The 14,983-nt window shown below is 35.1% G+C and overlaps 2 protein-coding genes across 2 annotated transcripts; one reads left to right on the top strand and one right to left on the bottom strand.

Annotated features, from left to right (window-relative positions):
• Positions 1-3,815: 3,815 nt before the first annotated feature.
• LOC102614786 (Golgi SNAP receptor complex member 1-2) lies at positions 3,816-7,006 on the bottom strand. The gene is made up of 6 exons (XM_006490817.4): positions 6,658-7,006; positions 5,695-5,891; positions 5,216-5,305; positions 4,975-5,046; positions 4,159-4,288; positions 3,816-4,088 (listed from the first exon to the last, which is right to left on the bottom strand). Exons 1-6 carry the CDS (start codon positions 6,788-6,790, stop codon positions 3,991-3,993), a joined length of 720 nt encoding a protein of 239 aa, XP_006490880.1. The 5' UTR covers positions 6,791-7,006; the 3' UTR covers positions 3,816-3,990.
• Positions 7,007-9,991: 2,985 nt separating this feature from the next.
• Positions 9,992-11,459, top strand: LOC102615286 (hypothetical protein). Its single transcript, XM_006490818.4, has one exon. The coding sequence runs from the start codon at positions 10,548-10,550 to the stop codon at positions 11,061-11,063; it is 516 nt and encodes a 171-aa protein (XP_006490881.1). The 5' UTR covers positions 9,992-10,547; the 3' UTR covers positions 11,064-11,459.
• The last annotated feature ends 3,524 nt before the right edge of the window (positions 11,460-14,983 follow it).

The raw sequence follows: 14,983 nt of genomic DNA, 5'->3' as shown, positions 1-14,983 counted from the left end.
CCGTTTCATAAACTTGCTTCCCAGACCAGTATAGTATTAACTATTAAGTCGTGATTTGCTTGAACCACTAATGTTTTAATGAGTAATTTTAATGCTTTCATGGAGACGCACTTATTAAATTTATATACATAAATACTTGGGGGAAGAATATTAATGAACTAAACGTTAAACAATTACCGGGTTAGTAGTTAAAGGCGATAATTCTTCTCATAATTGAAAGTGTATAATGCTAACAATATTGGCAAGAAAAAATATTTAAGACCTTTTTTTCTTTTGCCGATCGATTTGACTACTCAGACATTCACTCTATATCTTTCTCTCTCCCTCTTATATGTACAGAGATACTTAGTTGTCAGTGACAACAGAAGGCAGAGACCCCTTTATTAATAAAATTCAATTTATTTTGTCCTTGTCTTCATTCCTTTCCCTTGCATTTGCAATTTTGCATAGCTCTGTATTTCTTTTTGGCTACTATTATCTGATTCAGCTATGACTTGACTGTACACTTTTATCTTTCTCTCCGGAGGCTTTACTTATTATTACATTACAAAATTGTTTCTTAGAAACCCTAAAGATCTCAGATTACCTCTTTGATTTCGCGGACATTTGTCAAAAACTATCACCCTAATGCTTTTCTCTGCCCCGACATTGCCTTATAGGTAAAGTCTCCAGTCATTCAGTCACTAGTCACCGTGGGTCTTGTGGAGTAACTTTTTTGCTGCTTGAATGTTTGTTGTTAGAATTAGGGCATAGCTGATACGGCAGAACTTTTTAAACTTATGGGTCGATTTGCAGAAACAATAAAACGTTTACAATTTATTAGCATACTATTTTTTCATATATTATCTCCACGTATCCATCATCATTATTCATCTATTGATCTGCGGTTTTCTGCTTGTTGAGTAAGTACACAATTTGATAACAACTTAACAAAAATTTAACCTGTACATAAATAAGTTAATTGGATTAAGGAGACAGAGACATCTGTTATTCAATAGATTTTATCGACATATCGGCCTCTTCCTATACACTAGCTAATTTGTAGTGGGACACTATATTAATTGTAATGCTGCGACTGGTTTTCAAAACATAATTGATATTTCGATGGTACAATTATGTGTCTGGGTATCAATTGATGCCTGACTTTATTACACACAATTAGGTTGTGTGGTCGCATGATGATCAATAGAGTACGTTTCTATTGCTTTGCCAAATTTCTAATTGTTGCATATGAACGAAAGCCAGTGTCCTTACAGGCATGTATAAAGTGATATTAATGGAGCATACGACTTTGCATGAAGATGGCCTATCAGTTACTACAACATTATAACACGTTGGTACGGATATGTGTCCTTGATTAGCTTCTTTCTCTGATAAGAGAGCAATTATTTTGTTCGTGATTCATTCTCAGATTAACTTGAGGGACACCTCCAGGTATATAGGCAAAAATAGTTGAGTAAAATTTTATTCGTCTAAAGCCAATTAAAATTGAAGTAAATTTTTTTAGGTTTATTTATGAATATAGGGCTTAACCTAGTTTTTGTCCCATATGACCTTCGAGTGCAGCAATTTGCCAGACAGTATACAAATAAGGAGTGTACTGAAGCTTACGTGACAATGACTTGAGAGATAACCCTAAATTTATTTACTGCTAGGGCACTGACCCAGAAAATAATAACTCGTTATAGCTCTTAAATATTGAAATTGTACTCTTATTTGTAAAGCTTTTATGATTTGTCATCAAGTTTCCACACAACATGTTTTGTTATAATCCCAAATAAATAAACAACTTAGTTGGCTCAATGTATATACTATAAAGGCACTAAGGCAAGCAGGGGGCTCAACTATGTTGAGTCCTTGCCCTCAGGCCTATAAATATTAATTACAGAAACGATAAGAGACTTAATTGGAACTTTACCTAGTTAATGTAAGTTTGTATGTTTCCCCTAATGTTATATAATTTTTATGCAAAGAAACGATCTCTTTATATTTGAATTATTTTCATTTTGACCCCCGTCAAGCAATAGTAACTGTAAAATACGACACACTCTAAAAAGCCTGCATGAGAAGCGTTCTCTGTTTCTCTCTCACACACTCCCTTTGGTTGAAATTCAATGGGTAGAAACCCAATAAAGATGCTACAATATTTTTCATATATATATATAGAGAGAGAGAGAGAGAGAGAGCAGAGCAGAGCAGCTTGTTTCTTCTGGCATATCAAGCTGTGTATATAATTTCACAGTGGCAACAAGAAAGTAAATACGTACGTTTCTGAGTTTTTTTATCAATAAAAAGATAAAATTTACGTAGTGGCGTTGAGAGCAGAGAGCTTAGCTTAGCTATAAGCCTGTTGTAATTCAGTAATGGTACGTAGCTATAGATGCCCGCTTCTCATCTCTATTTCAAGCTGTGGCTGGCCTCCTCGAGGATCACGTTGCCGAAGACATCGAAATAAGATCCATTTTTTGGTCCTTTACGTTGATTGATGCCACGCGTACTGATTCCCAACACTGGTCAAGACTGCAATAGAATTGCTCGCCTCCAGACTAGAAGTCTAGTTCTTATCCTAATACGTGGCTTTCATTCACAATAATGTTGTTTTTCTTTCCTAATTATCAATTTGACTTTTTGAGGGGTTTTCCCTTTTCTTTTCCTCGCGGCTTACTTTTTACCCCCTTGTAATGTAAATTCAGATTTATTTATTCTTTTTTAAACATAACTAAAATTGGTTATTGATCGGCGCCAGCCATGACAAAATCCTTTCCATGAATCATCTAGGTCAAGCGATGGGCCACTAATGCTACAAAGCATATGCAGCCGAAAAAGATCAACCAGTTCCCATCGAGAGCTTAAAGGGTTCCAAGGTGGAAATCATATATGAGATGATACGAGTTTTCAAAATATCTCATGCCATATGTGTTATTATCGTGTTTCAACTTTCACGCAAGTGTCAATTTACAACTCTACAAGAGGTAATGTGCGTACATGTAAAACGGCTCACCCAGATAGACATTACAGCGATTTGAATTTGAGTTGTAATTTTTCTTTCAAATTTCTATCGGCAAGGGCTGTTTAACGTTGTGATTAAGACCAGGATAAGGTAATCAAGGAACCTTATTAAGGATAAAAGGAAATGTTAAATTACAGTTCACAGTTGGCTTCCTCTATCACAGCTGTGGATAGCGAAATTTTACCAACCATTCTACACCCAAAAAAAAAAAAAAAGATGAATCTTGTCATCGACATAGCAAATTACCTTTCTTAATATTTAGAAGCAACCAAGACAATGAAGCCATCTACATCTTAGGTTTATTTTGGGAAAAAAAGAAAGGGTAAAAAGACAGCACCAACGTGCTAAAAACAGACCTACTCCAAAGGCAAGTTTGGCGGTGCTATAGATTATGATCATGTGGCTTACTAATTTGGACCACAACAAAAACACGACATTCATGGACCATTATTTCAGCCATTATTGCCAGCAGAAGAAGGGTACTAGGCATTCACATGCGCCGCTCGGCCAATCTATGCTCGTCCAAATAAAAAAAATGAAAAAAAAAAGAAGCTATTGAACTTTGCACATGCCAAATCACAAATTTTATTTTCAGTAAAATAGATTGCAGTGAGATAACGGCAGCTCAACCTGCGACCGCTAGTTGAAGTTGACACATGACAAGGAACCGACTTTCAAACTGATGATTCCTATGCGGTTAACATTCACTTTTTGTTTTGCCAAAACCTAATTTTTCGGCTGACAAGTCTCCGCAATTGCTACATCTATACGTATTTAATTGTTTGGACGAGTGATTACACACACGTGAAATTGAATTAGATTCTTATTCATTTTTCGGGATAATGGCGCCAAAGATTGATGCCACAAGGTTTATAAAAAAGGAAATTGATTTGTCATACTTATAGCTTACATAAGCAAAATTCCTATGCAAAAGCACCATCATTTTATAATTCCATCTATCAATAAATCACATCTTTCTGCTACTTTGAGAGCCAATAGATAATAAGAAATAACGTACAACCAGCAATGACTGCAGCCAGAATAAGAGTGTCCCTTGAACGCCGCCTTCTGATTGAACCTGGAAAACAGACTTGGGATTAACAATACACCACAAGTAAACTTGATAATATAATTTGCTTATCACATACCAAGTAGGCCACGAATAATAGGGAACTTGTCGCTTAGAACCTTCACTTTCCCTTGAACATCTCCAAACAAAGCCCTTTGAGAGCCAAGGACTGTTCTTGTCGTTTGAGCTTGACTAATCACATCATCTATCTGCACCAAAGCAAAACAGAATCCCAACATGGATGAATACCAAGCACTTTCTCATGAAGGGTAACGCATTGAGAAACAAAAAGAAAGTTGAGCTTTCAAATTAGAAATGGAACAAAAAAAATGGCGTACTAGGAAATAATTTATGTCAGGGTTCTTCTACATAAATCACTTTTGGACGTTTGACAGCGCGTAGATGGATGTCCATGCGCCGTTCATATTTGAGTGTGAGAGACATCATTTGCATTTTGCTGTTACATAATTTTCAAAATTTTGGGCCTTTACTCGAGCTGGTATCACAAATATCCGCGATTTCATTATTTCGCTATTTCTCTTATAATCATAAACTCTGCACCATTTTCATCTTGAAAAATGTTGACTGTGGGATGAAGAATGGCTGACTGTCAAATAGTCAACCCATCATGTCAAATGAAGAGAAGGATTGTTGTTTTAAGAAGCTCAACTAAACCTCATTGCCAATGTGAATCATAAGAATAGAAGCCACAGCAGCTTGTCTTCAAAAGTCGTGGGTTACACTTGACTCCAACCATATCCACTTTTACAATCCCATTTTTTAACCCGTTTGATTTATATTCTTTAAGAACACATAGAGAATTAAGTGTCAATTGAAAATTACTCATAAGAATTGTAATCCATGTACCACTATCAGAAAAGCACCCGAGTCTTACATGTGTTATGCTTCCATGTATGGCAGCTCTCTCTCGTAATATCTGCATTCTTGGTGACATACTCCCCGATGCCTGCAAGAAGGCAGATACATTGATTTTGAAAAACAATGGTAGTATTTAAAATGATTATGACATCATTTGAGAGTTCCAGCAGACACCTCAAGCATAGATTTTAGAAAACTGAAAAAGAATGGTAGTATTTAAACGATTACAACATTATTTGAGAGTTCCAATCACTCACCTTATACTCACTGATATCATCCCTAACGGAACTCAGAAGCTCCGCATGTTCCCTCATTGAGTTGATGTTTCCCTTGATTCTTCTAAATTCCTAACAAAATACATGCCATTTGCTCAAGAATAGCATCTTTATTAAAGATAAAGCAGAAGACAGATCAAGTCCACAAGAGTAACACTGTTTCAAGGGTAGCAGAGAGTCCCAAGAAAAGATAGATTAGTATTAATGCGGCATGGAAAACTCCTTAACAGAGCCATGTCAACACCAGCACAAACCATAATCAGATTTGGATTAGAATGCATCTGTATATTATGAACTTACAATTATTAATGCAGGATACAAAGTGTTAAAAAGATCCTAAGGTTGCACTTTCTAAACTAGTAATAAATGTAGCTGATTAAATAGAAAGTTGACTTTTGAAAGTGAGGTAACGAGCATGTGGAGTAACAAAATAAAATAAATCATAGCAGCAGAACATAAACCTGGGTGAATTCATGAAGAATGTCGCGATGCCTTGCAAGTTTCTGAGTTACAGAAGTAGTTGGTGCAGCAGATGCAGCACATCTACTCATTGCATCATTTATATCAAGTAGCTTCTCGAGCAATGATTGGATTTCCATTTCCATGGACTTCCATGACCTGCCAGACCCAACAGTTGGCGACCCTGTATCTACATAACCTGAGAAAACAAATATCAGCAGAAAGGACAGTCAAATTATAGAAGCCCCCTGCTAAAAAAAGAATCAACTTATAGTTTTTCGCAAAGCAATGCGCCGTATCTATTGCTGCATACTTCAGTCAAAGCAAGCAAAACAATAGGAACTTCACCACTGCCGAAAGCATTCCATTTGGTGTAATTACTCTTAACGAAATTATCACTCAGCAAAACACATGAATTTTTCTGTAGGCATTCATAATGTGAACAAGTAGACTAGTATAATTCTGCATGTAGGATTCAGAATGTGAGCTAGTAATAAAAGCACACTGTTTTCAAAATGCAGTCCAATGCAGTCAAGAAGTAAAGGCAAAAATGTTCAAATGCAAAATGCAACGGCAGTCCCCCACGGATAAAATCTAACAAAACTAGACAGATCCACACTAAAAATGACACTGCTATCTTTGCCAAATGAGAAAGCACAAACAATCACTGATCCAAAACCGAAATAGGCAACTCGTTTTCACTTCATTTATAATTAGTTTCATGACTATTGCAACAACAATGCACAAATCTAAAGGCGAAAAAATGAGTTCACATTCATATGTTAAAAAAAAAACCTTAACAAAATCTACACTAACGGTAAAATAAAATACAGATACATTATTTCTGTTCTTCAACACTGCCAATTATTTATAGTCTTCAACTTGAGATCCAAACGCACTACAAATGACGAACGAACTTAAAAGTAATTCATTTTAAAGTCCGAGAATACGAGAAATCTACAAACCTCCTTGAGTGAACCTGGCGCCAAGCTTAGCGTAAGAAGAGAGTTTGACATCGAGATCGCCCTCGATCTTACGTGCCTCCTTTCTCAGCTCCTCCCAACCCGATTCCTGTAGATATAGATTCGGATCCGTCATTTGGATATTCGGATTTCAATTACAGATCCTGGTTATAGTTTCAATTCTTTCGGTGATCCAACGGCGGAGATTGATTCGGTTATTACAGTTGAAATTTGAAGTTCTCAGCGCACCTGCACCACCACCATATGGGGCTCTAGTTACTCTGTCGTCTTAACTCTCTTTCTCAGGAGCAGGAAGGAACAGAGTCAAACAGAGTCGGAATCTCCAGCGGGTACCCGAATTTGATTTAAGAAAGGCCCATCTTCAACGCTGACATCAACTGCCCACGGGCCAGTATGGGTTCTGAATCTGATTAGCCCCTCCGTCCTTTCTCTTTGACTCCGAGACAGTTGTTTTGTTTCGGCCTATTTGCCCAATAAAGCCCCAATGCGAACTTTAAAATTCCGAATAATTATATTATTTGACCCCTCAATGGCTCTATTTGTCTTGTTAACCCTTGCCTTTCAATAAATATTTATTTATTTTTAAAATTATAATAATTATTTCTTTTTATCCTCTTTCATAAACTCTCTCTCAAGCATCATCATCACCACCACAGCACAACCACCTATATTCTTTGCAAGGACATGGGCTATGTGAAAAATAATTATAAAATCTAGCTAGTCTTTGCATTCATATGTCTGTCGACTCTGTTCAATGCAAGTGCAAATTAGATCCAGGCCATTCGCCTGGGGTCCGAGTCCAACGATGTATATACAAATTTAGATCACGCTATCCATAACAGAGAACCCTTAATTAAAAGGTTGTGTTAAGATTCAATGCATGGTGGTCATATCCAACAAGAAAAGCATTAAGCGATGACAAGTTGAAATGATACTGTATTTGTGTTAATTAAGCAATGTGATCTGGCAGGTAGCCATGCATATGCCTGTACAAATAATAACGCCAATGTCTTACAGATGATATAACATATACATAATTTTGTAAGATCTACCCTGTCCCCATCTGATGGATATCAGACATATGATATCGTTAAAATCGAATGACAGCCTACAGACAAGATGTATTTTTCAGAGGCTAATTACTTTTTTTTTTGTTTATAAAGGAAGACCAATTGGATTTAAGCTTTGAAAACTTTATGAATAAAACAAAACAACAGAATAAGAATGCAGGGCCAACAATGCCGAGCATTTCCTTCGCTATCTATAAATGTAGGGACAAAGTCCTACATAATTGTGTGAATAATAATAATAATAATAATAATAAGAGATAAGAAAGCAAGATCACATTAGATCAAGTATTGATTGAAATCGATCTAAACTTTATTGAACAGCAGTAAAGAGATTTCAAAAGTTAGATGATGTCTCACTAAAGCAAGATCACATTATGTCTTTTGTCAATATAGGTAAGATAAAACAAGAGACATCAAACTGGGAGATTGTGTCGAAATAAATTAGTTTATTGAACAAACCTGACACTTTGCGCTTTATTTTAGAAAAAAACAACCAAGCAAATCATTTTCAATTATAGGTACAATAAGGCCATCGATCGGACTAATGGGTACAATACTATTCACATAATAACGTGCATGCACTAAAAATAAAGATCTTTTTATTTCTCACTTCCTCGTCCGCATTCACCGGCTACTGGAATCGTCATCTCATCAACGGGTCCAATAGCCCAAAAGAAATATTATAAAAACCGTGGGAAAAGAGCCCGTCCAATAGAAGAGAGACAGAGACCTTCCACACAAAAAAAAAAAAAGAAAAAAATTGTTAACAAAATTCGGTATTAAAATTAACTGACAATCAAAATTATAAAATACACACCTAAAATTTAGGGTTTGTTTGGTTTTTGGACTACTTGGATTTTTCAAATCAGGGTTGGGTGAAGGGGCTTGATATGGCCTGTGGCTGTGGGAGAGAAAAGGACAAATGAACGGCGGAAAGCCAGGGAAATTATGATATTCTGACTGCCCTGTCCCACCACATAAGAAAAACTGAATACGTGACTTGTTCTCATTTGTCCACATTTTCTTGGGCCCACAATTCTTCGAATTGTTAGTGATAATTGGAAATAGACGGTCCTACAAAACTTATAGGTTTGTTCGGATATGGCCAAGTACGCAACCCCGTGCTGTACGGACTGCTCCCCTTTTCCATATTCTTGACTGTTTCTTACACTTTTTTTTTTCCCCTTTTTTTCTTTTTGGTGGTTCTTCTTCTAGAAAAGCAAGGCTATTGTATTGTGTAAACAATATTTTCGTAGTTAAATGTCTACCTTATGATTCATGAAACTGTCTATCACTAATGTCACATGACTAACGACAAAGAATTTTGACTAATTTAAATACATTGTAATGATCTGAACTGATTTAAGTTGGTTTAGTTCATATTTTTTAACCAATCGGTTTAAATTTGATTTAATTTTTTTTTAAAAAAAACTTAAAACCGAAAAAATATTAAAAAACAATGAACTAAAACGTTTCAATTTCATTCGATCTTAGGTCACAATTAGGTTCGATTCTCGATTAATTCTGTAAAACAAACTAAAAAAAAAATCCATCCTTGGTATTGCCCAATAATAACACTGTGACAAAATAATATATACACTGGCAATCTTTCAGTGGATGAAACAATAATAAGACTGTTACTTACGTTTGAGTTATTCTTCGTCCTGGCACGGAACTGTGATGCCTTGATCCTCAGATGCCCATGAAATGAAAAGAATACTATTTAGGGGCTGCTGAAATCGAGAGATGGTCCACACGCGAAGGCACAGCCCCGCAGCAATGATTTTCCAAGAAGCAGCACATGTACCCGCATGCTTGTGACATTTGACGTGTCCATCGCAGCAAACGGCTGCAAGATAGTAAATTACTCCGTGCAATACCATAACTACTTCAGACTTGGTCGTTTTGTCTCTATTTGTTTTTTTTTTTTTTTTGGTTTTGGGTGGGGGGAAGGGGAACGGATTTGTCTTCACTCTTTAAAATTATTAAAAAATCCACTCTCTAAATGTCAATCCCCTACGTGGCGCTCAGCGAAACAGTTTCTTAGAAGTCACGTGGCGGAACCTAATTTGAATCTTCATTAATTTACCCACTGACCGTAACAGAGGTATTTCTTTAAAAAAAAAAATCAATCGTACGGTGTAAAATGAATCAGACGGTCGATCTCACTATAAATATGCGAGCTTTCGTGTCAATCTAAGCCGCAATTACTTTTATTAGCTGACCCTTCTTTAATATGACTTTTGACTCACTCCAAAATTCTCTCTTTCACACGGATATAACTCCTCTTCATTCTTCACACAATCGCGTGCGACCATATCAAATATGCACACACTGACCTATCTTTTGACCATACGCTGAGCTTTAGCTTTACATAAATACGAAACAAACACCCACCCACAAAAGAAAAAGAGAAAAAAGAAGCCACCAACCCAAGAATCCAATTCTCCACTCACCGCCGCGCCACGCCACGCCACGCCACGCCACGACCGAGAATACGCATAAACTTTGAGAAGAGGCAGGCAGGGCTGGGTTTTGATTCTTGGGAGATGAAATTGGAAATCTTGGTCGAGGTCTCGAATGAAAACTCTGTCGTATGATACCCTCAATCGACATGTCCAATATACCAACCTCTCTTTCTGAAATATGCCTCACTCTTTCTCGCCTCGCCATGTCCATTGCCGACCCTTGGCCCTTCTCCTGAACCTCACCTCACTGTAACAAAATTCCTTTTAAGTTCATTCCCGTTTTACTCACCGCACTCGGAACCAACTCCCTCTCAAACAGGGAAAAGGTTGAACAATGAGAAAGATTAGAGGATTCAAGATCGGGAAGCGCTTGGTTCGGGTGACCCGATGGATCATCCGTAAGACACGGGGAGGATCCGGATACCAACGTTTAGGTGCGCCAGACATGTCATGCGAGTGCAAGAGCAAGCCAATCTCGAAGCTCATCAGCTGGGGCCGTCGGTTGACGAACGGTGCCAAATCTCTCTGCCTTGCGAAGCCCGCGTCGGGTTACGTACCGATGGATCAGGATCCGATCAGAGAGAAGCCGGTTTCTGTTCCCAAAGGTCACCTGGCCGTTTACGTGGGCCAAAAAGATGGCGACTTTCACAGAGTTTTGGTGCCGGTTATTTACTTTAATCACCCTTTGTTTGGTAAGCTTTTGAGGGATGCTGAGGAGGAGTACGGGTTTAATCAACAGGGTGGTATTACGATCCCTTGCCGTTTCTCGGAGTTTGAGCAGGTCCAGACCCGAATCGCTGCGGGTAACGGGGCACGTACCCGCAAGCTGACGTGGAAACGCAACCATTGAGGATTTTTCGGTATGACTGATGATGACGAACATAATATTACGTGATATAGTTGTGATAATGGTGATAATCACGATGCTTTCAAGTTTTGTTTCGGGAATCGGTGCACTTTTTTTTCTTTTTTTTTAGAGGTTTTTCTGTTCTTTTCATGTGGTACATGTACGTTGATTTAGATAATATTATTAAAAGTAAAAATATTTGATAAAAACTGATGGCGTTTTTGTGTTTATAAATAACGGTGATAACAATTGCCCACAACCTTCTTGGTGAGGTTAGATAGGAGTGTTTATGGAGATTTTTTTATATAATATTTATTTTTAGGAGAAAATTGTGATGTAATGTAGTATCGTGTCACAGTTGTATTTGGTCGTTGGATCTCAATAAACCACATCCATTCAGCCGTTGGATCTCAAAATATTATATAAATATTTTTCATATAATATTTATTTTTATTAGATTTTTTGTTAAAATAAAATCATTAAAATTTATTTTTTATTTTAATATAAATATCTAAAAAGTTGATATAAATTATGAAAGTAAATTTTCTAAAAAATTGAAATTAATAATATTTCTCTTTCTAAAGTGGGGAATTTGAGTTTTATAAATGAATGAAATATTTTCTCTTATTTCTTACTTTAGGCCATGGTTGTATTGCTTACAATATTTTTTTTCTGAAAAGTTAGATAACAATTATTGTGGGAATTAATGAAGATGTGATAGTGGTAATGACATTTTGTCACTTCTAATTTGCCAGTCAACATTTAAATTAATTTTCGTGGGCCGTATCCTTCTTGTGATAGAATTTTATTCAATAAGTATGCGATGAATTAATTAATTCCGAGGAATTAATTGTCCATTTGGAGATAATGTCGATCATAATGAATCCGTGACCGATTGCCATATTGATGATTTGCATGCGCATAGAATTTTCAATTCCTGCGTGCATATTTGAAGTTTAGGCAATTTTTTGGAAGATATTCTATTTGTTTTACATCTGGAAAACGCATTTATTAGATGTCCTAATAACAAAAAAAATAAAAATAAAGGAAATAGCAATATATATAACTTATAAGAGCATCACCACACGAAAAGATTTTTTTTAATTTTTAATTTAAATTATTTATTTACTTCTATGAAAATAAAAATTTGAAAAAATAAATCTATTTAAAAAATACTTTAAATAAAAATAAATTTATATTATTTTAATTAATTTTTTTCTCTATCAAAATAATAGTAATTATGGCATTTTTTTCTTACTTTAAGAATGGCGAAATAAAAAATAATATAATAAAAAATTAAAATGTTATAAAAGATTATTTAAATAATTTTTTTAAATGAAATAGTAAAGCATTATTTTTTTTTAAAAAAATCTTTTGATTTTTTCTTTTTAGAGAGTAGGGTGGGCAAAAGAATCTGGACCGGCCTGATCCTCACAGATGAGGGCCTGAACATGGGCTTAAGAAAAAAAGCCAGGCTGGGGTCAGGCTCACTATTTTTTAAAAAATAAATTTATAAATAAGAATAATAAATTAAAATTGAAAAATATATATTAAAAAAAACTTAATTTCCTAATTCATAAATCAATGGTGATTCAAAAAAATAAAATTATAATACTAAATTTTCTCTTATACGTTAATTAATTAGGAAAGTGTTTAAATTAGATAATCTAATATTAAAAAATTAAATCTCTAAGCTTTTATTTGCTATATTTTTCTTTAAAATATTTTTTTAATTTATTTTTAATTATAATAACTTGTTAATTATTAATTTATTTCAAATTCACAACAATCTAAAAAAATTAAAAGAATAAATTAAAGCTCAACCATTGTGTTTATCTTACAATGGGCTCAGGGCCTCGGGTTGGAAAAGCTCAGTCCAAGCCCACTTTTTACCAACCCTATTGGGGAGCTTATTTATTTCTTTCAGTAAAAAATAAAATTTCATTTAAAAAGCCTTTTATTAATACTCTTTAACTTGTCCTTTAGTGATGCTCTAAGCTTGTGAAAATCTTGCTAATACATTATAGTTGTGATATAAAGAAATATAAACTCGGAGTCACAAATAGATGATTGACACATGTCTTTTGTTACATTTATAAAATTCTCGTTAAAACAATTATTTTTTTCTGTTGATTTTGTTGTGTGTAATTAAAATAAATGTTATGTGCAATAAAAAAAGCTAATGAAATTCGACTAAAAATTTGTTGCGATTTTACATTAGAATATATGAATTATAGTCGTGACCACTGACCAGTTTAACTTAGCTCCAAGTTTATAATATTCTCCTTAGAAAATTTATCTGACATTTTTCTAAAAATAAATAAATAAATAAAAATTGCCCAAGGATATAGTTCATGTTATGGAGGTTCACCGGTCAGGAAGAAATAGAAAGTTTTCATTTTCATATAAAATTTAGGTGAGCATTTGGTAGCTTTATTCCACTTGATTGTTAGCTTGATCTGGTCATAGTTTTTTTTTTTTTTTACCCTTACAAAATCTTATTTCGATTGGGTATCTATAAAGATAGAGAATGATAATTTTCATGGCATGCGACGGGCACCATAAGCGTCCCTATCGTCCTAGTTGATGATATTAGACCACCACTGGTGTTTTCAGGATTAGAGAATCTTTCAATGGAATTGGAAGTCACCCGGTGGATGCAGACCCACCACAAGTTTAGTGGGCCAAATTTGATCATCTGATACTGTTCTTCCGTCTGCCACACGATCATCTTCGCACAACGTTTTTGCTTTATCGTGGACCTCCAATGAATTTGGGCTACGAATTTGTGGCCATTATTTCAATTGGGCCGTATTTTGCATGGAATCTTTTTACAGCAACACCAACCAAAAAAGGAATGTGTCCATATGCGACCTTGCTACTGTACATTATCATATACTACACATTAATCTTATAATTATTACCAATAATACACGTGTACTTTTTTTTTGGTTAGTTGACTTAGACCTATGGGGTCAATGTATGGCACATGATAATGTACCTTAACAATTCTCTTCTATATATTGTATTATAAGATTTGTGATTCTGTGAAAAGCTGGAAAGGACAGTTGCAAGTTGGGTATCAAATGCAATTTTTGGTAAGAAAAAAAGCAGTGTCAGTCTTAACGACAATTTCAAATATCAAGGATTAGGATTTTTACTAAGTTATCCCCGAATTAAAGGGGGAAAAAAAAAGAGTGGTGATTTAAATTCTGATTTCTCCAATACCTTATACCTTATTTGAAAATTATAAATTATAAATAGAAATATAAGTGGGAAATCCAAAATAACGGAGCAATGCTGCATCAGTTGTGTTCGACCAGTCATGGAGTGTGAATTTACTAAAAAATTGATGTCGAATTTCAATCGACTTTATTGTTTTGTTTATGAATATTAATAAATCTTGTGATTTATAACAGGGAAACCCTAAACTTCTGTTGTAGCCTCACTAATCTTTTGTAAACAAGCATGAGAATTTACTCGCAACCGTGGGAGTACGCAGAATTAAAGCTTCAGAAAATTTAGGAACATTGCATCATAATCGAAGGAGGGTTGGATCACAATTATATTTTCAAAGACAATTGCCCATGCTTGAAATCATAATGAAGATTTTTAATTCAACAAATTTGAGGAAAATGATGGGTATATGAAAAAAATGATAACAGGGGTAAATTGAAAATTATATGGGATCTTCAGAGACAGAAAATTTAGTTTAATAAGTGTAATGAGATTAGCTAAGAAATAGGGGCTACTGAAATAATTTAAAGGAATTAAATATCATCACTCATTTTAGATCAGTCAAGCCCACTTTTTATTTATTTTTTCAAGCTGAGGGCTAAGCGCAATTATAAGCAAACCACACCAATGGGTTAAGCGCCATATGACCACTCTGGTGGTTTATTATGGTAAGGCCAAAACGCAAC

Source organism: Citrus sinensis, chromosome 3 (genome assembly GCF_022201045.2).
Source record: "Citrus sinensis cultivar Valencia sweet orange chromosome 3, DVS_A1.0, whole genome shotgun sequence".
NCBI lineage: Eukaryota > Viridiplantae > Streptophyta > Magnoliopsida > Sapindales > Rutaceae > Citrus > Citrus sinensis.
This window is presented reverse-complemented; position numbering and strand designations above follow the sequence as displayed.

Bases quoted from the DNA above. Each gene is read 5' to 3' on its own strand.
- LOC102614786 (XM_006490817.4), bottom strand. From the start codon at position 6,790: ATGACGGATCCGAATCTATATCTACAGGAATCGGGTTGGGAGGAGCTG. The intron at 5,306-5,694 runs GTTTATGTTCTG...GTATTTTGTTAG, and splicing joins TTCTTCATGAATTCACCCAG to GAATTTAGAAGAATCAAGGG. The intron at 4,289-4,974 runs GTAAGACTCGGG...GCTTTGGTGCAG, and splicing joins TACATGGAAGCATAACACAT to ATAGATGATGTGATTAGTCA.
- LOC102615286 (XM_006490818.4), top strand. From the start codon at position 10,548: ATGAGAAAGATTAGAGGATTCAAGATCGGGAAGCGCTTGGTTCGGGTG.